General features: G+C 35.7%; 1 protein-coding gene across 2 annotated transcripts in view; it reads left to right on the top strand.

The window, feature by feature from the left end:
• The first annotated feature begins 8,125 nt into the window (after positions 1-8,125).
• Positions 8,126-23,751, top strand: part of LOC140234216 (aqualysin-1-like) — a 29,640-nt gene continuing 14,014 nt past the window's right edge. For both annotated transcript variants that reach the window (XM_072314278.1, XM_072314279.1), the window contains exons 1-5: positions 8,126-8,339; positions 9,415-9,537; positions 10,979-11,101; positions 14,469-14,601; positions 20,224-20,333. In XM_072314278.1, the coding sequence (XP_072170379.1) occupies positions 9,430-9,537; positions 10,979-11,101; positions 14,469-14,601; positions 20,224-20,333 (474 nt within the window). In that variant the 5' untranslated portion in view covers positions 8,126-8,339; positions 9,415-9,429. The remainder of the gene's footprint in view (positions 8,340-9,414; positions 9,538-10,978; positions 11,102-14,468; positions 14,602-20,223; positions 20,334-23,751) is intronic.

Here is a 23,751-nt window from a genome sequence, read left to right as displayed (position 1 = left end):
CAAGAGATCGTTAGAATTACATTCTAACAATGCAAAAGCTCCCTGATGTGAAAGAGGGATACTCCCTTGAAACACGTTCTCCATGTTCGATTGCTGTACTTTAATAGACAGGGTGCACGTCATGAGACCGACACTCACGAATCATACCGCCCACGAGTCATACAGCCCATTATTCATACAGCCCACAAGTCAGACAGCTCACGAGTCATACAGCTCATGAGTTCGACCCACGAGACCGCCACGTTAAACCCCGTGTTGTATCTGTCGAACTCGTGGGCTGTTTTTACCTAGTGTCGAACTCATGGGCTTCATTTGCCTAGTGTCGACCTCATGAGCTTTACGACTCGTGAGCTGTATGACTCATGGACCTGTTCTCATTGTCGAACTCGTTGGCTGTTTGACTCGTGGGTGTCGGTCTCATGGGATGGTCCCCTTAGATGGTGTGATACCTTTTTTTTTTGAAACTTTTTATTGATCAGATAATTGTCATGTCCATTTGACATCAAAACAATATAACACCAACATACAAAGAACTAACAAAAATAACAAAAAGTAGGGAATTACATCAAACAGCAAAAGATACACATAGTTGGTAATGACATTCGTTAAGGATAGGGATCCAAATCAATTTTCTTCGGGGAACAAATGCTTGTTAAAAATTTCTTCAGTTTTTTTTTTTTCTGTTTGGCGATAGCAAGTTCTATAATGTGTATTTTGTGTTCTGAATAAAAGATAGCAATCCAGATAAACTTGGTGTTGTGTTTTTACATTTGCTAATAATTATGAATGTATGTTTTGGACATTGATATCATAATTGTAACAACAATTTGTTTTTCAATTCAACAATTCCTTTTCAATGTTTGATGAAGCAAAATATTTATTAGTCTTTAGCTCGTAGAATCTTCTAACTATATATTGAAAGTTCTCATTGATCTTGTGTACAAAATAATTACTGTCGGAGGCGCTTACAAACTGGTTTTCAGCCATATATTTGATATGCGCATAGGTGTTTCTTAGGCTGAATTGCAAACTGTGCACATCTCGGAACCAAATAACTTCATCTTATGTACAACCTGTCATTAGTATACAGTATTATGAGATTTAATCTCTTTATTGTGTGTTTTGGTACTCATTGTATTTCTTCCATGCCCCGGGAGGGGCCGTTTTAAGATATAAAATTCATTGTCATTGTCATTGTCATTGTCATTGTCACTGCCATTGTCATTGTCAGACACTTTAAACTGAACCCCCCCCCCTCTAATTATAACTTCAATTGTGCACTGTGCACCTGAATGGAGATAGTTTAATACTTTGAAAATTGAAAGTTTAGTTTGTTTTCGTAATTGTCTTTGTCCAATTCACATAAAAGACAATCGAATCCTCTTACTTTTTTTATGAAAATTTCACAATTCCCATGACATGGGAAAGATGCACGAAAGAGTCTTGTTGCTCATTTTCTTATGTCACTGGGGGAAAAAACAAACAGACAGAGGGCAAAGAAAATGCTGTCTAGTCATCAGAAAGACGCTTATCTTTCCAAGCCGCGCATAACATCATCGCTGTTATTAACCAGGAACCAAATCAGCCATCTGGTTATATTTGCATAGAAATGGCCATGTGTTTCATCAACAGTACTTTCTCATGAATGAAGACATTGACTTCAAAGTTTTCCTGGGTCATAGGAGGATACTCACGTCAGAACATTTTTTTTTTTTTTAAGTTCCCGAGGACTTAATGTCTGTAGATGGAAAGTACGTCTCTATGTTTATTTAGCAAAGCGCTTAGGCCTACGTCTCTATGTTTATTTAGCAAGCGCTTAAAACTGCACGTTCGTGGACACTGTGTGTTTGTACGTAGTCACACACATACACGCGCGCGCGCACACACCCTCACACACACATGTGTATGTGAAATGATATATGATTATATTCAATTCAATTTCAAGTTGTTGTTTTTTCAATTCAATTTTATTCATTCCACATGCTAAAAAGTATTCAAAAAAAAAAAAACCACAAATACATGTACACGGACATAACATATTGCACATTATACGTTTACATTGGAAACAAAAAAAAAAAAGATGCAAACAGATTATACTTGGCATGTGTGGGAATCAAAAAAAGACCATATAGGACTTATCAAGGACGATTCCCTTACAAATGAAGAGACTACAAATTGCAATCAAAGATATACATTTTAAGAATAAATCTTATAATACGATTCGAAATTATATACAAAATTGCAAGTAAGTAAGGACAAAATACACACAAAAGACAACAAAACAAAACAAAAAGGCAAATATCCCAAGTATCATTCAGCTGTACTTTGGATTAAAAACATTCTCTATCTACGTTTAAAAGATGATAATTTAAGACATTCTTTGATAACAGCAGGTAACTCATTCCAGCACTTAGCTCCGTAGTCTTTGAAAACTTATATTGGTAAAAGGGTAAACATATGTTATTAGCACATCTTGTGTTATAACTATGAACTGCACTATTTTGAACGAATAACTTATGGAAAGTTACAGGTAAAACGCCTTTAGAATACGAAAACATAAATATGGCCACTTGTAATTGCACTATTTGATCAATTTTTAAAACTTTCATTTTCTTGAATAATCAATGTTGCAATGTGCTCAAAAGGGCTTACATCACAGACTATTCTTAGTGCACGCTTTTGTAATAATAACACACGGTTTAATAAGTACAATGAAGTGTGACCCCATACTATTGCACAATATGTTAAATGGGGGGAAATCATTGTGTGATATATGGTTAAAATAATTTTTGAAGGAAGTACATATTTCAGATAACTCATAACACCTACAATTCTGCTTATTTTGATGCAAACATCATTTATATGGTCTTTCCATGTTAAGCCATCATCAATTATCACACCAAGAAATTTCATATTATTCACTTGTTTAATTTTAGCATTACCTATATATATTTGTAAAACATTTTCATCTATTACCTTATTCTTTGTTTCAAAGATCATAATATAACATGTTTTTTCTATGTTTAATACCAGCCGATTTGCAACAAACCAAGAATATACTTTCTTCATTTCTGTGTTAATCATATGATTGACTTCATGAACATCCCGGCGTGAGAAAAATAAGTTTGTATCATCTGCAAATAATATAGAAAGCCAAGTAGGACTTACAAATTGCAGATCATTGACAAATAACAAAAAAAGGAGGGGACCAGTACAGAGCCTTGTGGAACGCCTGTTCTTACATAACACAAATCTGATTTTATATTATTTGCAATAATACATTGTGAACGATCGCATGAATAACTCTTAAACCAATTCAGAGCACTCCCTCTTATTCCAAAATATTCCAATTTGGTAATAAGAAGACTATGATCTATACAGTCAAATGCCTTTGTTAGATCTAATCCAACCATAAACTCATGATGTTCAAATGCATTTGATATTTTTCCATTGATTTGAGTAATGCTATATAAGTGGTATAACTATATGCCGAAATCCAAACTGCTGATGATATAAAATATCATTGTTATCAATGAATTAAGATATCAATCTACCGTAAAGTAATTTTTCAAACAATTTGGTGAAAATTGACAACGACGATATAGGTCTATAGTTTTGTAATTGGTGCTTATCCCCCTTCTTAAAAACTGGAATTACCTTTGCAACTTTAAGCTGCTGAGGGAATATACCATTTTCCAAAGATGAATTAAATATTGCACATAAAGGTTCCAGTACAAAACAAATTGATTTCTTAAATACATTGACATGGATATCATCATCACCAGGACTTTTATTTACTTTTAGATCCCTTACAATGGTTAATATTTCAGCAGTTGTAATAGGCTTAAAGGGGAAATCCAGACGATTTTCATAATTTTACATCGTGTAGTACATAAATCAATAGCTCCATGTATAGATTTGTGGAATTTATTGTGGTTCTTGAGCAGAGAAACAATACTTTAAGAAAACCTCAAACAAATTACACTGAACAAGGGTGATGACAAAGGAGGCTCACATAATATTATTTCAGAAATGTAGCAGTGTAATTCCATTACAATACCACTTGCTTGCGAGTTCACCTGTGTATAATGTATGCATGCCTTCTTCTTTTGTTCTGCTTCCTTGAGCCCCAACTCATGCATTCTTACAGTGACTCTGCTATGTCATCATCCTTGTTCACTGCAATTTGTTTTAAATTTCGAAAATATTCTTATTCTTCATGCAACTAATCATAAATTCTGAAACTCTGTCCTCAGTACAACTGATTTATAGTTGTTCAAATGTAAAAATCTGAAAAATCATCCGGAGGTCTCCTTTAAAAAAAACATGGATTGGCTTTGTGCAGGTTTGTGCAGGTAAGTATGAATAGACGCAGATGAATCATGTACATCAGAGATAATATTGCTACCTATCGTGCAAAAATATTCATTAAAATGTTGTGCGACAGACTCTTCATCATCAATTAGATGACCATTGATTTGTAATGAATCTATACAATTACTCTGTCTTTGTTTACTCATGACATCATTAATCGGATAGGCAATTCTAAGGCATTCAGAAACTGGGAAATAGATGCAGCAGGTGGCCTATATACAACCATTACAATAATAATCATTTTCATTATGACAGCATATCTCAATACAAACTGTTTTAATGTTTTCATCCAATAATTCCAAATCTTGTCTTCGTTTAAATTTTAGTTCACCACATATATAACAACCCACTCCTCCACCACGTTTATCATTACGTCTATTATCTGTAAATATATAATTTGGTAGTAGGCAAGATGAGTATTCTTGTGGCTTAAGCCAAGTATCTGATACAGCAACGAGTGCAAACCTGTGTCTGAAAGTTTGTAAAAAAGTGTCCATATAATTGAAATTATTCTTCATACTTCTACAGTTAAAATGACATATCGAGAAATAATTAGTTGTATCTAAATCATCCACAAGATTATCAAAGTCCATTGGGAGATAATTACTAGAATCATGTTCGAAATATCCACTTTGAATATGCTGGTTTAAGTTACCATAACAGTTTGGGCATTGCACATTGCTATTTTCCAGATTAAAATCAATTTGCCGATTACAAATAACACATATATTTATATAAAGGTTACATGTATTTGTAATTATGTCCACAAATTCACGAATTTACGCATAGTAATGTGCTTCTATGTATTCACACACACAAACACACAGTAAGAGACTGCATTATACAGCTATACGTACACAGGTAATGTTGGTGCTTGTGTTTGTGAACTTCATTTTTGCCACAGGAAAAAAAAAACAACAACAAACGGGCAGGCAGGCAGGCAAGCAAAAGGGCAAAGAAAAATACTGTCGTCATCAAAAAGGCGTTTATCTTCATAGGCCGTGCAAAACATCATCGCCAATAATAGGCGGGGACCGAATCAGCCATCTGCACGTATTTTGCATTAATGTCATTGTGCTTTATCGGCAGTAGTTTCTCATTAATAAAGACAGTGACTTCGAAGTTTTCGTTTCACGAGTTCACTCACCTCGGGACATTTTTGCCGAATTCACGATGGTGGTACAAATGAAACCATGGTTTAAACCATGGACAAAAACCATGGAGCGCCAAGTGTCGCATGGAATATTTCGTTACGAAATTGGTCATTTCGTCGACAAAATGACCGTTTCGTTAACGAAATTATCATTTTGTGGACGAATGTTCATTTAGTTACAAAATGTTGTCATTTCGTTACAAAATAATAATTTCATCGACGAAATGACTGATTTCGTAACGAAATATTCCATGCGACACTTGGCGCTCCATGGTTTTTGTCCATGGTTTAAACCATGGTTTCATTTGTACCACCTTCGTGAATTCGGGCCATTATGATTGCGTGTAGACGGAAAGTATGTCTTTATGTGTGCAGTGCTTCCCTCAGATTCAAATATGGAGCTGTCAGACTGAGTGTGCGTGGATAGTGTGTGTTGGTACATATTCATACAGACAAACACACATACATACATTGTACAAGCTGATTATTTAGGATTATTTATATAATATGTATATAATCATTTTACAAAGATTATTTATACACACCCATATAAACTAATGTACACACAATCACGAATGTACTCATAATACATGTTTGTAGGTATTCATATACGCAAACAGGATGTGTTGTATACACATAGATAATATGTGTTTTTAGGTGTGTGTGTTTGTGTGAATACATTCAATTGTGTATATATGGATAGGTGTATGGTGTCTAGACTATGAATGGCATATGTTGGTAGTTTGTTGTTTCGTATTTCAACAGGAAAAACCATTTGGCGCAGATTCCACCCTTTTCGAACCGATGTTTGTCTAGCCTAAATAAAAAAGAAAAAAAAAAGTTGGTAGTTGAGAAAGGGTTGTCTACAGAATATTATTGCTTCAACTTTATAAGCGCTCCTTTTCGATTGCATTGTAATATATGTAGCTGAAGGCAAGGGCACTCGTCCCGAGAAACGATCATTTTAGTTTCCAATTTAGATTTTTTTTTCTAACAGAAATAGATAAACAATGTAGGATATAACATTTTCCAAAAATGTAACCCAAGGTGTACACCAGATCGTTAAAATGTGGAAGAGGGATACCCCCTTAGACACCCTCTCCATGTTCGGTCGCTGTACTTAGATAGTTTGATACTTTGATAATTTGAGGATTTAGTTTATGCAATTCAAATAAATGACAAACAGATCCTCTTACTTTTTAATGAAAATTTCACAATACTCATGTCATGGCAAAGGTGTATGGCAAAGTCTTATCGTTATTTTTTTTTATGTCATGGGAGAAAAAAATCCAGACAGACAGAGGGGCAAAGAAAATGCTACCGTCATCGGAAAGACGCTTATCTTCCCAAGCCGCGCACAACACCATCGCTATTAATAGGCAGGAACCGAATCAGCCATCTAGTTATTTGCATAACAATAACCATGTGCTTCATCGGCAGTAGTTTCTCATTAATACTGAGAGTGACTTTGAAGTTTTCGTATGTGAATAAGGTCCATTTTAGGTTTGAATATAATTAATTTGATAATCATAAAGAACGTATAGCGCAACAAGAGGTAGATATAAAATTGCAATAATGCAGAAGATTGTTTTAAAATGCCCGTCTTCATAATGCGTATGTCATCACATTTTTCTTTTAAGGATATGATACTTTCTGGGTTTTTTTTTCTGCAACAGAAAAACAAGAAAGAAAGAGAGATGGATAAGAAAGCTCTGTCATCATCCGAAGGACTCAAATCTACTCAGCCACATAAACCATCATCGCTTTACAAGAACAAATCAGCAATCCAATTTTGCATACTATAATGTCTTTGTGTTTCATTGGCAGTAGCTTCTTATCAATGAAGTCATTCTCTTAGAATTTGTTTGCTTTTTCCCATTCCATAACACCTACGTCTACATCTGTATATGAAAAGTGCATTATTATCTCTTCAAAGAATTTATATGAATATAGAAATTGAATATATCATACCTAATCATCAAATAATATATGTTAGATCTCCGGAAAGGTACACATCCAGGAAAGCTGTGAAGTCTGGTATTACCCATCAGAGATTAGTGTGGTCGAACGTGAATCACTTGTATCTGATTCTACCTGGATTTAGCACCTTTGAAGCCAAACTTCTTTACCACCGCCTGATTTCTCCACTTTCTTCCACAAGAATTTTCAAAACTTTTGAAGGGATTAGTGTACTGGACTACTAAAAATGTATACATGTCTGAAAAAAGGAGAAAATAATTAAGCTATTGATTTAGCATCATGGGGAGAGACACTGTTCACAAGCACACACACACACACACGCACACACACACACACACACACACACATACGTTGCTATTCATATTGTGATTTCATAGCTCCACAGCCGTACACATATGGCACTATCCCATCCTTTTGGACCTAGATGTTTGTCTGGCCTAAACAAATTAAATAGAATAATAGTGATAATAATGATAATGAAAATGGGTAGGTCATGTAGATGTGATGGGATGTATTCGAATATTTAAAAAAAAATGTTCCAACTTTATAAGGGCTACCTTCCGTTCACATTGTGATTAACCTTACGTGACCTGAGACTAAAAAAAAAAAGTAGGCATCTAAACTGAAATATCAGAGCTCATTATCGTTGAATAAATATTGATCTCCGGAATGTTACTGTATCGTGCATAGGATGGTCTACGTGCGGAGAAACCAGTATACCGAAGAGATGGAAAAGTATAAATAGCCGCCACCTTCCTCACATCAGTCAACGGATCCGGCAAAGACATCTTCAGAAGTCTTCCAGGGTATCATCCAAGTCTTCAGCAGCTCGGTGAGTTCAATCCATACTTTGTCATATACTTCATCTTTTCCATTTCACTAAGAGTTCTGCTTTTCTTTACTCTGACGCCTGAATGTGTGGTCATCCAAACGAAGCCCTCAGCTCTCTCCCTCTCCCTGACTCGGATATCAGATTTCTGTCTATTTAGTTACTAAAGTACTTTATTTTGATTGCCAATGTCCATTAACAAAGGAAAAACATGAATGTTGTGCTCAAAATATGTAATAGTTCAAAAGGGAAAGAACATTCGGTACGCCAGAGGAAGCTGGTCGCTAAATTTGAAATTCTTTCTGTTACATCCTCTCTGATATCTTCTTTTTTATTAGCGAGGTCTCATCAACCTCAGGGTTCATCATACATCAATCAATCAATCAATCAATCAATCAATCAATCACTGAATTCTTATTACGTAATGAAATAGCCATCATCTTGCACAGCTGCGTGCCGCCACGAGCTGTCTGAAGCACCTCCACTATTCCCTCTTCCGTTTCCCTTGTTCAGTGTGTAGGCATTCTCATTCTTTCTTTCCTTTCATTCTTTCCACCTATTCTGTCAAGTCGTCTCATGTTGTTGTGTTTCTCCTGTTTTGTTCCTTCCTCTATCAATTTATATTTGTGCTAAGTATTCGCAAATGTGTATTTCATAAGTTATTTTTTTTTTATAGTGGTTCGTACAAGCGTGCTTTTTATTGGACCTCTCAATTCCTTTTTTTCTTCTCAACTGAAGAATAACTTTGTATTTTTGCCAGTATGCATGCATATGCTTATCTGTATCATTTTATCCTTTGCAAAGTCAATTGTATATGTTTATGATATAATTCCCGATTTATTTTGTGTTATGTATTGTTAAAAAACAGAATAAAAATGAATGAATGAACAAACAAATGAACGAATGAATGAATGAATGAATGTATAAGTGAATGAATTAATGCTCTGTTGTAGCTCCATGGGTGGAGTGTAATGGCTCTGTTCGATTACGAGTTTTCCTTCAAAATTTAAATGCATGTAATTCTCACCAAGTCACACAGCAACAAGCGTCTTTCTCCGATCTATAAACTTCTCTGCAGTGCAAAACACTCAAGATGCGCGCTTTCATTGCTCTTCTCCTTCTGGCCGTGGCCTCGGCCGAGCTGGCTCCCCTGTTGAGGCAGGAAGAGGCCATTCCGGGAAAGTACATCATCAAAATCAAGGTTAGTGAAACATTGTTGGGACCTACACTCAACAAGCTTGCTTTTTAAGTAGGCTCCATCGTATTTCTCTATAGCATCCTTTTACTTTGATTGAAACTGACACATCGACTGCTATGTTCGTTGTTGTTTTTTTCTTGAACTGTTGAATATCCAAGATGGATATTATGTATTATCATATTTTGTCATATTTTATGTGTTTTCCATCGGGAAATGCGAAAATGAAATTGAAATTGAAAATTGAAATTGAAATTACCAACGGTTTATTTGATTGTGCTAACCCTTCTGTTTTATCAGTTTATTGTGCCTTATATACCTCAAATATTGGGGGTTATATGAGGAGTTTCAATGCAAAAACAAACCCCAATTTTAATTCAATTTCATCATCAAGAGCAAAATATAATCTTTTTTAAATACTGCACTCGTTACATAACAAGAATTGTTCTAAATATCATTTAAACAATCAAAATCATTTTAACTATGTAGTCTTTTCAGCAGATGAAATCTCAAATGTCAAAATTGATAAAAATTTAATATGTGTGTGTGTGTATGTATGTGTGTGTGTTTTCATTTAAACTCTTTACATACTCCACAAACTGTCTCAGGAACGGTCTTTTCGAGGATGATCTAATTGCTTTAAAACGGAATTAAATTTTATCAGATCTTGCAATATTCGAAGAGTTACATGTGTCTTCATGTATTAAAAACAAGGTAGGCCGATATATTACACTTTCAATACAAAGAACTCTTTATCATTGACTAAATAAACATGGTGTAATGCTAGAACACCGAGACCTATAATTGGCTATCAATTCAATTCAATTCAATTCAATTCAATCATAGTTTCAATTCAATTCATCACTAGACCATGATGGATAAAATTTCAATTGTCTTTGTTCCTTAAAAAACAACAACGAGTGTTATGGCTTGATTGCCATAAGGTTCTACACCGTATATTCTTCTCAGTTTGCTTTGTTTTGCTTATGAAACCTGATTCTCAGTTACCAAAGAAAGTGAAATGTCTACGTTTTTGTCGAAAAAGAAATACAATTAAAAAATTGAATTGAATTGAATTGAATGGAATGGAATTGATAACTTTTATGCAAATCATTATACTGCCCACTTTGCCATTTCTGATGACATCTTCGTACTAGTAATAGTTCAAGGCAATTTGTGGAAGCTTTTTGGTATGTTTGATAGATAATTATGAATATGCGTTTTCATATTCTTTGACTAGAAATGCGTTTCTCCCTTAATTTCTCTTTGACAAATATGATTGATTGTATCTTGTTCTTCCGTCATAATTGTTGTAGCCGTGATCAACATGTCAAATGGGCATGACATGTGACAAGGAAATCATAACTGTAGCTAGGTCAGAGACACAAACAATCCGTATCAACGAGCACATACATTTCGTCCTCTCTGTTTTTTCAATACACCAAAGGACGACTATGATCTGGATGCCACGGCATCATCGGTCCGAATCTCAGGAGGCAGAGTTGGCGCCATGTACAGAAATGTCCTCCATGGTTTTGCTGCTTCTCTGTCGGAAAAAGTCGTGGAATTGGTAAGGAGATGTGTGAGTGTATATAATGTGTGTGTGTATGTTGTATGTTACAAAAAGAATGTGATTCTGCAGCACAATTGAGAAGAATGCAGCTGCTTTTTTTGTTCATACTAATCTCATTGTGAAAATGAACCTGATATTGAGTGGAATTCAAATAAAGAATATTCTAAAAACAAGTATGTGTGTGTTGTGTGTGTTGTGTGCGTGTGCATGCGCGAAAAAAATTGTTTTGTATATCAATTTCTTAATTCATTCTCTCTTTTTCTAAGTAGGAGTATTGATAATGCGTGGTGTATTTGCGAAGAGATGGTTTGAGAAGTAAGGGATGATCATAACCAGGCGTTGATTAACACGACATCTCCAACGGATGATGAAGTTTGTAACAAATTTTGAGATAAGTTTACGAGATTCGCAGACTTACAAGTATGCGAGATAGTAACTATATAGACCCCCTTAGCTGCAATAGTTCTCCATAAAATACCAGGAGGCTACGAAGTGCAACCTTATTAGGAAGTTTATAAAGAGTTAAATTAAAAAGGTCAAATTTCTTTATGGATCTGTGTAATATAATGTCGAACGACATCTTCAAAATTTAGCTTTGTTTTCAGTCTGTACGCAAAGGGTGGCAACACCGTGACATTTATTTTTGGATCGCTTTGATATGAAAGAATCATTGCCGCGAGTGAAACACGAAACAGAACCATTACAAATAAAGGACATAAGTTAAAGAAAGAGAAAACGTGTCATACCAGGAAACTCAGTGAGAATCAAATGATGTATAGTGCAGCTGCACTCCCGTTATAACGAACACGGCTATAACGAAATTCCGGTTACAACGAAGAAAAAATTCAGGCCGCAGTGTTATCCAATCTATGTATTCTTATTGTTTATTTGTTCGGTTACAACGAATTTCGATATAACGAAAAAAAAAAACTGTCGGTCCCGAGGACTTCGTTATGACGGGCGTCCACTGGATATCAAATCGATTCATTAATTTTATTTCAATTCTCTGCGCCTTCAGTGGTGAGAGCGCATAAAAAGCTTTTGGAATATAATATAGGGAAGAAAGACATAGCTAATAAACGTGGTGAAATAGGGCTGCATTTGCTGAAGTGGCAGAACGTGCAATGTTGGTTAATTTAAGTAAAACTTAATTAAGAATTTTCAATGTTAAGCAAAACAGCGACAATCACTTTAAAATTGATCCCTGTATATAGTATGAAATTATTATTAAAAAAAAAATCAAATCTCACAGAAGATTGCGAGTTGACATGTGTTTGACGGTGGGTGCGCGGATGTGTATAACTTAAGCCAGTTCGGAGTTAGCTCATGGCACATTGGTACGAATTACCTGTCTCTTTTCTCAGTCGGTTAGGGGCATTTCACTCATTTTCAGAGCGACATAATGCATAAGCATTAACTAACAATCGTTATGGGATTCATCAATCCTGTTCAAACAAAGAATGAACTTGCGTGTAGACCAGATGACCAGAACGATCCGTCAAATAACACTTCGGAAAGTATCCATTTTATTATTTTGTATTAAATGTATGATTATAACAATATCTTTCCATTAATAATGCCAAATACCAATGAATACCACTTTTGCTGCCAGGTGGATGTGTTGGCAAGCAGCATGTCTAAGGATCACATGAAACCATTACATCACATATGCTTACCCCAGTGAATTTAAAGACCAACATACCTGTTGGTACGAATGACCTTTTTTTCTGCTCATGCGCAAAGTGGAACTGCGAACTGGCTTTTATAGTTGGCGTGGATAGTTCACAGTTTGTGTATATATAAATTGGGGTGAGGGTAACTACTTAGAAAATCATCCTTGTATTATGACATTTACACAAAGTGTGTAATTTGTTTTCAAATGATTGACGATTATGCTTCAATATTTTCATCTTGTCTCTTTGATACATATTCAGGTGAATCCTTATGATTTATGCAATAATCACTGATAGGCACGTATTAAATGGCACAGAAAATGGCTAAAATTATCTATTTTGTATTCTGAGTTAATAGCAGCGATGAATTTATGACGTGGAATCGAAGGCTACGTTGTTGTTGTTGTTGTTGTTGTTGTTGTTTTTTGTTTTGTTTTGTTTTGTTTTTTTTTTTTTGGGGGGGGGGTTACTTTCGTGACAATTATGTGCATTGGTTTCTCCATGTGCGTATGTGTGTCTGTGTGTGTGTGTGTGTTTGCGTGTGGATTATGTATGGTGGGGGTTGATAGTGGGGCTGTATGAAGTCAGTGATAATGATGTGATTTTCAAACAATGGTGATTTACAAGAGGGAAGAGGATATACCGAAGCCATGGTAATGGATATTAATCTTCTTCAGAGAAATGTTAAAGGTCCTTTTCAATCGTATCCCCCTCAGATTAGTCATGTCATGTTGTTGTGTCTTTGTTGTTTGCTTCATTTTGTCTTATTTTCTGTATTATGTGTTATGTACTTGTACTTACAATAAGTATTTTGAAGATATTTTAGAGTGGTCCACAATCTACAAGCAATGCTTTTTAGTGGTCCTCTCAGTTCTCATTTTTTTTTTTTTTACCTTTCAAACATAACATTGTAATTCCAGTCTGTGTGCATATCTTTGTATGTTTGTTGATTACCATTGACTGTCATACTTTGTAATATATGTATATATGCTTATGATTGAATTTTTGATCTACTTTGTGTTGTGTTTTGTTGAAAGAAAAAATGAAAATGAAAATGAGAATGAAATAAATAAATGAAAATGAAATGAACGATCCTGTTTACCTTTGGGAGCAGTGATTTTAAAAAAAAAGTTGAAGATATCACATCTGATGCATATGTGTAGGTCTGTTGTACCATATAATTTTTTTTCGCAATAAAGCCTGAAATATAAGGAGATATCAGTATTTTTCTCAATAAACCATAACTGTAGACGGTTTAGTCTTGAAACATTTGTTATCATAACGATTGTTCACATTTTCTGTATTTAGCAATAGTAAACATCAATTATACGAATTCAAATTTTTACAGTGGTTGTTTCCATCCCTAACTAACATTTTAGAACTATTTTGAAGCACTTATGCTTGGTTTTATTTCATCTGCAAATGGTGAATTTTGCCTTTAATGCCGGACTTTTTGCAGTGTATTGTAATGGATATTTCTTCGGAGAAATGTTAATCACAAGCCTCCGTGAATGATATCTTGCGACTTCCCTTCGGTTCTTGTTAAGTGGTATAAATCAATATGAATAAGTTCATACAGTGGAGATGATCTATCACAATGCTTTCTCCATGCAACTGTTCTCCATGCCATTCTTTTTTTTTTAAATCGGCTATATAAAAACTTACTGTGATGTCCGAATCTCGACGGACAGGTACGCGGACTCCCGGCCGTAGAGTACGTGGAGGAAGACGGCGTCGCTCGAGCTATGGTCACCTGGGGACTTGACCGCATTGATCAGAGAAACCTGCCCCTCGACAACAGATACAGCAAACACTCCTCCGGCAGTAAGTATGTTATTACCATATATATGGGACAGAAATTATTGCATTGCACGCGGGACCTATAACACGTCTAGCAAGTGTTTTTGGACGGAACAGTCTGGCTGCACCATTGCTGCTGTTGAGTTGTGCTTACATTATGTGTGTGTGTGTGTGTGTGTGTGTGTGTGTGTGTGTGTGTGTGTGTATGTGTGTGTGTGATAACGGCGACATGAAAGGTAAAAAGATAGCTAAATGTCGGACTTGCAGGCTAGAACAAGGGGACTGTCTGGTAATTCTCCCGCGCTACTATGTAACTGCATAGGAAGACAAGTGAAGAGTTTGTTTGCGAAAATCGATAAGTCCATATTTGCCAAATGGAGATATTTGCGATTAAAGGTCAAGAAAAATAGAGAGAACAATAAAAAAAGCTTTTGCTTCTTTTGACCATAACTTAAAAAATGTACCTCTATATGTAGTGGCCGATACATCATTTTAAAGGTATTATTTTGTACTTTATGACAGAGACCGTACTTCAAAATCTTCAAAAATGGACTTATCGGTTTTTGCGAACAAACTCTTCAAGTAAAGCACCATTTTCTAAGTCCGTTTTAGTATTTGTTTTGGACTTTTGTTCTTGTTTGTTTACGGTCAGGTTATTAATATGCAAATATAATTATATAGTAGTAATTACCCAAAATATCTAAAATCCCACTAAGATACCCTTAATCATCGGGCACAACAATGTTCAATCAGTAGTCGCAAATCATGAAGTACAATATATCGCGTTAAGCAGGGCTGCACACTAACCCATTTTTTCTGCCGGTCCAACCTGTCTCTGTCGGACCGGTAAATGCCCCGTTTTAACATTTTTTACCGGTCTGAACAGAAAATTTACCGGTCAACAACGACAACCTAAAAAATAAACTTATTTTCTCGTTTTTTATGGACGTACCCCCCCCCCCCATGTACATTTTACAGATTAATATTTTTTTTTACTTGCATTATCTATTGCACAAGAAATAAAAAAAAAAGATAGGAAAAACTAGAATGTTTGTTTGTGAATTACAGTGTAAAATGATAATGAACAAAATTAGATTGTATCAAATGCGTTTGTGACTTTTTCTAAACATCGGCGCACGAACTTGCTGCGTAACCTGCTCTTGGTGGTCAGTTGGATTGCGACGATTTAATGAATTATTTTAGCTGTGAAATTTTCTGATGTACGCGCTCCAAGGAGTTCTTTATTTTTCGCCCGATAATCTATTCGCATTTGTGCATGCGTTCTTGAAAGGCACACGACATGCAGGACCGAATTTGCAATCCTTTTTGCGCCCATTTCCACCTCAAATATTAGCGGGATTGTGACGATTTCATAAATTACTTCGGCTGTAATATTTTATGATAACGCGCCAAAATGGGTTGAAAATGTGTCCTTCATTTTTTCCCGATAAACTCTTCGAATTTCGTAAGTGCGTTCTTAAAAAGATGCACCACATGGCCGAATTCATGATACTTTTTGCGCCTATTTCCACCTCAAATATTAGCGGGATTGTGACGATTTCATAAATTACTTCGGCTGTAATATTTTCTGATGCAAGCGCCAAAAGAGGTTGAAAATGTGTCCTTCATTTTTTCCCGATAAACTCTTCGAATTTCGTAAGTGCGTTCTTAAAAAGATGCACCACATGGCCGAATTCATGATACTTTTTGCGCCTATTTCTACCTCAAATAATCAGCGGGATTGTGACGATTTCATAAATTACTTCGGCTGTAATCTTTTATGATAACGGGCCGAAATGGGTTGAAGATGTGTCCTTTATTTTTTCCCGATAAACTCTTCGAATTTCGTAAGTGCGTTCTTAAAAAGATGCACCACATGGCCGAATTCATGATACTTTTTGTGCCTATTTCCACCTCAAATATTAGCGGGATTGTGACGATTTCATAAATTACTTCGGCTGTAATATTTTCTGATGCAAGCGCCAAAAGAGGTTGAAAATGTGTCCTTTATTTTTTCCCGATAAACTCTTCGAATTTCGTAAGTGCGTTCTTAAAAAGATGCACCACATGGCCGAATTCATGATACTTTTTGCGCCTATTTCTACCTCAAAATCAGCGGGATTGTGACGATTTCATAAATTACTTCGGCTGTAATCTTTTATGATAACGGGCCGAAATGGGTTGAAGATGTGTCCTTTATTTTTTCCCGATAAACTCTTCGAATTTCGTAAGTGCGTTCTTAAAAAGATGCACCACATGGCCGAATTCATGATACTTTTTGTGCCTATTTCCACCTCAAATATTAGCGGGATTGTGACGATTTCATAAATTACTTCGGCTGTAATATTTTCTGATGCAAGCGCCAAAAGAGGTTGAAAATGTGTCTTTATTTTTTCCCGATAAACTCTTCGAATTTCGTAAGTGCGTTCTTTGATGCACCACATGGCCGAATTCATGATACTTTTTGCGCCTATTTCTACCTCAATCAGCGGGATTGTGACGATTTCATAAATTACTTCGGCTGTAATCTTTTATGATGCACGCGCCAAAATGGGTTGAAAATGTGTCCTTTACTTTTTCCCGATAAACTCTTCGAATTTCGTAAGTGCGTTCTTAAAGATGTTCCACACAGCCGAATTCATGATACTTTTTGCGCCTATTTCTACCTCAAATATCAGCGGAATTGTGGCGATTTCATGAATTACTTCGGATGTAACTTTTTGTGATGCACGCACCGGCTAGAATGGTTGAAAATGCGATCTTTATTTTTCTCCCCATAATCTCTTCGCATTCCGTACATGCGTTCTTGAAAGGTATACGACACGGCGGAATTCACGATCCTTTTTGCGCCTATTTCTACCTCAAATATCAGCGGGATTGCGATGATTTTATGAATAACTTCGGCTGTAATCTTTTATGATAACGCGCCAAAATGGGTTGAAAATGTGTCCTTTATTTTTCCCGGATAAACTCTTCGCATTTCGTAAATGCGTTCTTAAAAGATATACGACACGGCCAAAAATCATGATTCTTTTTGCGCCTATTGTTTCCTCAAACTTCAACGGGATTGCGATGATTTCATGAATTATTATTCGGCTGTAATCTGTATGACGCACGGGCCAAAAGGGGTTGAAAATGTGTCCTTTTTTTTTCTCCCAATAATCTCTTCGCATTTCGTACTTGCGTATACGACACGGCCGAATTCACGATCCTTTTATCGCCTATTTCTACATTGAATATCAACCGAATTGTGGCAATTTCATGAATTACTTCAGATGTAATCTTTTGTGATGCGCGCACCAACTAATAGAATGGTTGAAAATGCGTTCTTTATTTTTCTCCCCATAATCTCTTCGCCTTCCGTACATGCGTTCTTGAAAGGTATACGACACGGCCGAATTCACGATCCTTTTTGCGCCTATTTCTACCTCAAATATCAGCGGGATTGCGATGATTACATGTATAACTTCGGATGCAATCTTTTATGATACACGCGCCAAAATGGGTTGAAAATGTGTCCTTTATTTTTCCCCGGTAAACTTTTCGCATTTCGTAAATGCGTTCTTAATAGATACACGACACGGCCAAAAATCATGATTCTTTTGCGCCTATCGTTTCCTCAAACTTGAACGGGATCGCGATGATTTTATGAATTATTATTCGGCTCTAATCTTTATGATGCACGGGCCAAAAGGGGTTGAAAATGTGTCCTGTATTTTTCACCCAATAATCACTTCGCATTGCGTACATGCCTATACGTCACGGCCGAATTCACGATCCTTTTAGCGCCTATTTCTACATTAAATATCAGCGGGATTGCGATATGTCATTAATTATTTCGGCTGTTATCTTTTGTGATACATTCACAAGAAGGGTTGAAAATACGTTCTTTATTTTTCTCCCGATAATTTCTTCGCATTTGTACATGCATTTTCAAAATTATACATTGCATGAAGGGCCGAATTCGATATTCTTTTTGCGCCTATTATTGTTTACTCAAATTCCAACGGGATTGCCAAATTTTCATGAATTACTATTCGGCTGTAATCTATATGATGCAGTCGCCAAAAGGGGTGAAAATGTGTCCTTTATTTTTCTCCCGCTAATCTTTTCCCATTTCGTACATGCGTTCACATTCACGATCCTTTTTGCGCCTATTTCTACCTGCAAATATCAGCGGGATTGTGGCGATTTCATGAATTACTTCGGATGTAATCTTTTGTAATGCACGCACCAGAAGGGTAAAAATGTGTTTTTTATTCTTCTCCCGACAATCTCGTCGCATTTGTGCATGCGTTTTTGATGAACAACACGGCATGCAGGACTGAATTCAAGATCCTTTTTGCGCCTATTATTTCCTCAAATTTCAACGGGATTGCGTTGATTTCATGAATTGTTATTCGGCTGTAATCTTTTATGATGCACTCACCAAACTGTTTCCTTTATTTTTTTTTTTCTCCTCTATAATCTCTTCGCATTTCGTACATCATAAGCTTTTGAAAGATACGACGCGGCCGGTCGTATTCATGATCCTTTTTGGGACGATTTCTACCTCAAATATGTAAGCGGGACTGCCATGATTTCATGATTTTTTTTTTCTCCCTAGTATTATCTCTTCACATTTTGTGCATGCGTTCTTAAAAAGTTCACGGAAGGGCCGATTTCGTGATCCTTTTTTTGCGCCTATCTTCATTATGAGACCATTCTGAGCGAATGAAAATATTCATTTGTGAAATGACTGTGTAAAATGAAAATAAACGCAATCAGATCCATTTACTGTATCGCTGAATATCGAATGTGTTTTTACTTTTTCTAAAAATCGACACTAATATATTAGTTTTAACATAACTGCCACGCTGCAGTGAAGCCGGGATCGGATCGATCTTGCGTTAAAAATCATGAGTAAAATGACCCAGAAATGCGTGCGCTTCTATCAATGCTTCTTGTCTGGCATAACCGCCGATCGCAAGCAATCGAAAAGCAGTTACACTGTAGTATTGCATTGCATGCAGTGCGTGAGCAGCGCCAAATGCGCAAGCTAGCGCGACTCCGATAACTGGTCGACTGCTAGTGCTCAAAACTAATCCCGTTTACTGTACAAATTGCACCGGCAGACATAAACGAAAACTTGCGTAAAACTTGTTGAACAGTGCGATATCTTGCATTCTGTTTCTCCCTGATCGGGGCTGCTCTTTTTCTTACTACTGACCCCACCAATGTTTGTTTGTTTGTTTTTTTTGTTTTTGTTTTTGTTTTTTTTTTACTGGTCACGTCGGACCGGTAACTTGTGGATTTCCTGAAAAGTTACCGGTCCGACAGTGACTTTTACCGGTCTTTGACCGTCGGACCGGCGCCAGTGTGCAGCCCTGCGTTAAGCAATGGGCTATAGCCACTATACATGTCATAATTTGATGCTGCTACTCTGATGTTATCATTGTTCCTTTCCTCATCATTTATCTTCCTTGAGAATTATGAAAAAAGGAGAATAGAAACAAGAAGGCGATGAATGAAAGAACACACTCTTTTAAGCTATCTATTCTTACCTCAAGGAAATTGTTATGCTAATCATTCGCCGATCAAAACTCCGTATTTTTATTCAGTTTTATTTTGTTTCTCTACTTCTTGATGCAACCCTCTTTACACAAGATGGAAATGGTGTTAGGGTGTATGTCATAGACACCGGCGTACGCGCTTCTCATAGCGATTTTGGCGGTCGCGCTACCCAAGCTAAGAACTTCATCAGCGGGGAAAGCAATGTGAGTATATAGTCCTCTCTTTGGTCTTTAAATGTCATTCAAACAATTAATACCAATTTAATCATCTAAAACATCTAAACCAGAGTCTGCTGATCCAAGGCAATGATAAGTGATAGAGTTACACATTGCACTGAAAAAGTAGTGTATGCCAGTTTTTGTTAGTTTTGTTTGTTTGTGGTTGTTGTTTTTTTTTTTGTGTGTGTGTCCTTCTCGTCTTTATTTATCTAAAGGAAACCAAACCCCAAAGAGAAATCTGGATTGAGTGAAAGCAGCAACATTAGTAAAGTTATGAATTTTTAAAGGTTTGGTGTTGGAACCTGCTGGATGAGGAAATTACTAGAGGTTATGGCGTCATGTGTGGACAACAATATTAAGAAAATAATAAAGAAAATTCAACATGCTTTCACTTTTCTAGCATATTGAAAGAGCACTTGACTAAACGCTTTCAGAAAGCAGGGGGAATAATGCTTAACAGATTATGTCAGTATCAAGTCGATGGGATGCGTGATTTTCATGAAAAATGAATTTTTGTAAAATTCTCTTCTTTCTTTATAATAAGAATTGTTGTCCAAAGATGACGTCATTTCCACTAATAGTCTCCTCATCCAGTGGTGCCAACACCAAAATTTTAAAGGTTCATAACTTTTGCATCGATTGACCGATTTTCCTTAAGTAACTTTCACTATGTTCTACTGATGTTGCTACTTTCACTCAATCCACATTATCTTTGCGTTTTGGTTTCCTTTAAGTGCATTTCGATACAGTAAACTTTGGACTTAACATTTAAGAATTCCGGACCAGCTTACAAAAAGAGTACTAGTAAATAAATGTTATAGGATGAGTTGTTGAAATGTGATCAAAATGGGGGGAAAATACGAAAGTCTTAAAAATGTGAAGGTTTAATATCTTCACAAAACTGTACTTAGTAATCGACTTGAATACAGTGCTCTCCCGTTATACACTGTTAGAAAAAAATCAACAAGGTTGTTTAAAATTTTAAACAACCACAAGTTAACCGGTGAATCGCTCAACTGTTGTTTAAAAATTAAACAACACGTAGTTGTTTAAACTTTTAACCCTTTGTTGTTTAAAAATTCTAAACAACTGTTGTTTAAAAGAAATTTAAACAACTGGGTTGTTTAAAAAAGTTGTTTAAAAATTTAAACAACTGTTGTTTAAAAGTCATTTTATACAACTGGGTTGTTTAAAAAAAGTTGTTTAGAAGTCTAAACAACTGTTGTTTAAATGTAATTTTATACAACTGACTTGTTTAAAAAAAGTTGTTTAAAACTCTAAACAACTGTTGTTTAAAAGTCATTTTATACAACCGGGTTGTTTAAAAGTAATTCTATACAACTGGGTTGTTTAAAGCAAATATTAAATATTCATGTTTAGAATTTAAACAGTTCTTAATCCCATATTACTGTACAGCTCACTTGTATATAAGCACAATAACACAAATGTTTATTTTTTTGGCCAATTATATATTTCAGCACATTTTCACTGTCTATATTGCTGACATCGTATCATTAGAAAACCTTCAATCGGTCAATATGTCCATCGATGTGCAAACTTATTACAAATAACAAATTGAGCCAATCAAGAATTGTCTCATCCATTTTCAGAATATATACAGAGTAACGATTCTTCTTATACAGTTAACCTTTGATAAGTTGAAGTTCTCGAGAACCGAGAAAAATGTGTCGACTTGCGCGGATTTAGTAAAAATATGCAGTTTGACTGCAGAGGAAAAATCACGAGCTTTTGTTATGCTTGAGTTAAGTGATTTCCCAGCTGAATTGACCTCGACTCATCTAAAGATTAGTGTATTGTCAAATGTACATTTTGATTCCACATACAAATGGGGCGCTTAACGCCGTAAAAATCACATTTCACAATATTTCAACTAAACTGCAATGGCAAATTGAATTTGAAACATGCAATAATTAAAGAATTAATTATTATGCATAACATGGATGTGTTCAGCTTGAGATTATCTATACCTGTGCCACATTGAATATTTTATTGCTTCATTTCTCATATTGTGTGGGTGCATGTGGACCATCAGTTGCCCTCAGATGGGTCCAAAAGGGCTAACTGAATGAACAGTACACAGAGAATGTAATTTTTCAGAATGCTTTTACAGTCCAATGCACACCTTACAGACACATTATCCAGTTTTATAGTGATCATACCTTGACAAGACAAGATAAATCTTGAATGAGTCTTATTTCCTGGAATAATTATCTGATTTTCTTAGAACCACTGACTTTGTTCTTGAAGTGTTTGTCACTATTACATGCGCTTGGAAATCTCATAAGCGAAGCATAAGGGAATGACCCTCTAAGGATTTGCTTTTCTGTTCCAATACTGTACTTTGTTGCCCCACTAAGAAAATATTACTGAAGGTATTGCACTATACACAGCTTCTCTATTAACTAGATCATTTTTAACAATGTTCAATTTGATGTAACAACATTTTGAATCATTTCAGTTGCAATGCTTTTGGGGGAACATCTGCAATAGTAAGTCAGGGGTTATTAGATTATATTTCCTTGACAGTACAATGATGACTGTAAATATACTGCAGATGGAGAAACCATTCACATTAAGAAATAAGTTTTATCTCTTGTGAAAATTCTACTCCATACCCATATTCAGCATATCTGAACAGACCAAATAACATATACAGTACATTGTAATTATAATAAAATTTACTCCTGTTTACTGGTGTAATTTGAGAAGTCATACCTGCTGCCAACACATACAGTTTTTTTTTTTTTCATAACTGGGATGTGCCAAGTACAGCACATCTGTCCAGCAAAGATCATCTCTGTCACTCCTGTGATAGAGATGGCAGTAATGAAGATTACTCTATATACAATGAAATAGATTCTTAATGGAAATATACATTCTACGAAACAGTTCATCTTGAATTTTATGAAGGCCACATTCAGTACAGAGTGTCACCTCCATTATGCTCAACAGATATGAGGTTTTAATTTCACAATTGCTATATTTCTGAAAATTGACTGTCATGCTTCAGTATAAACCTGTGAAGATCTTGCCCAATATTTCATTAAGTCACTACTATGCAAAATACCCTTTTTAATTCATTTCTAGCCCATCTTTATCACAAGTTTTCAAGGGCCAACATTACCCACTAATAGAACAATCTTCTCATGACCTTTGATCTTTCCATGTGACATGTATCCATTACTTATTGAGTTATAAAAAAAAAAAACATAGATACCAAACCTTTGCTTTGACAAATGACCTAAAAGTCAACTTTGTCAATTAAACTTCTGATGACCATGAAAATCTCATTCTACGCATCTAATCTTCCCGATTTGAAGAGTTCAGGTATGTCCTGATCTCTCTCACAGAATTGGACGTCACTTTACCAGGCATTTTGTAC

Source organism: Diadema setosum, chromosome 10 (assembly GCF_964275005.1).
Source record: "Diadema setosum chromosome 10, eeDiaSeto1, whole genome shotgun sequence".
In the NCBI taxonomy this organism is placed as follows: Eukaryota; Metazoa; Echinodermata; class Echinoidea; order Diadematoida; family Diadematidae; genus Diadema; species Diadema setosum.
This window is presented reverse-complemented; position numbering and strand designations above follow the sequence as displayed.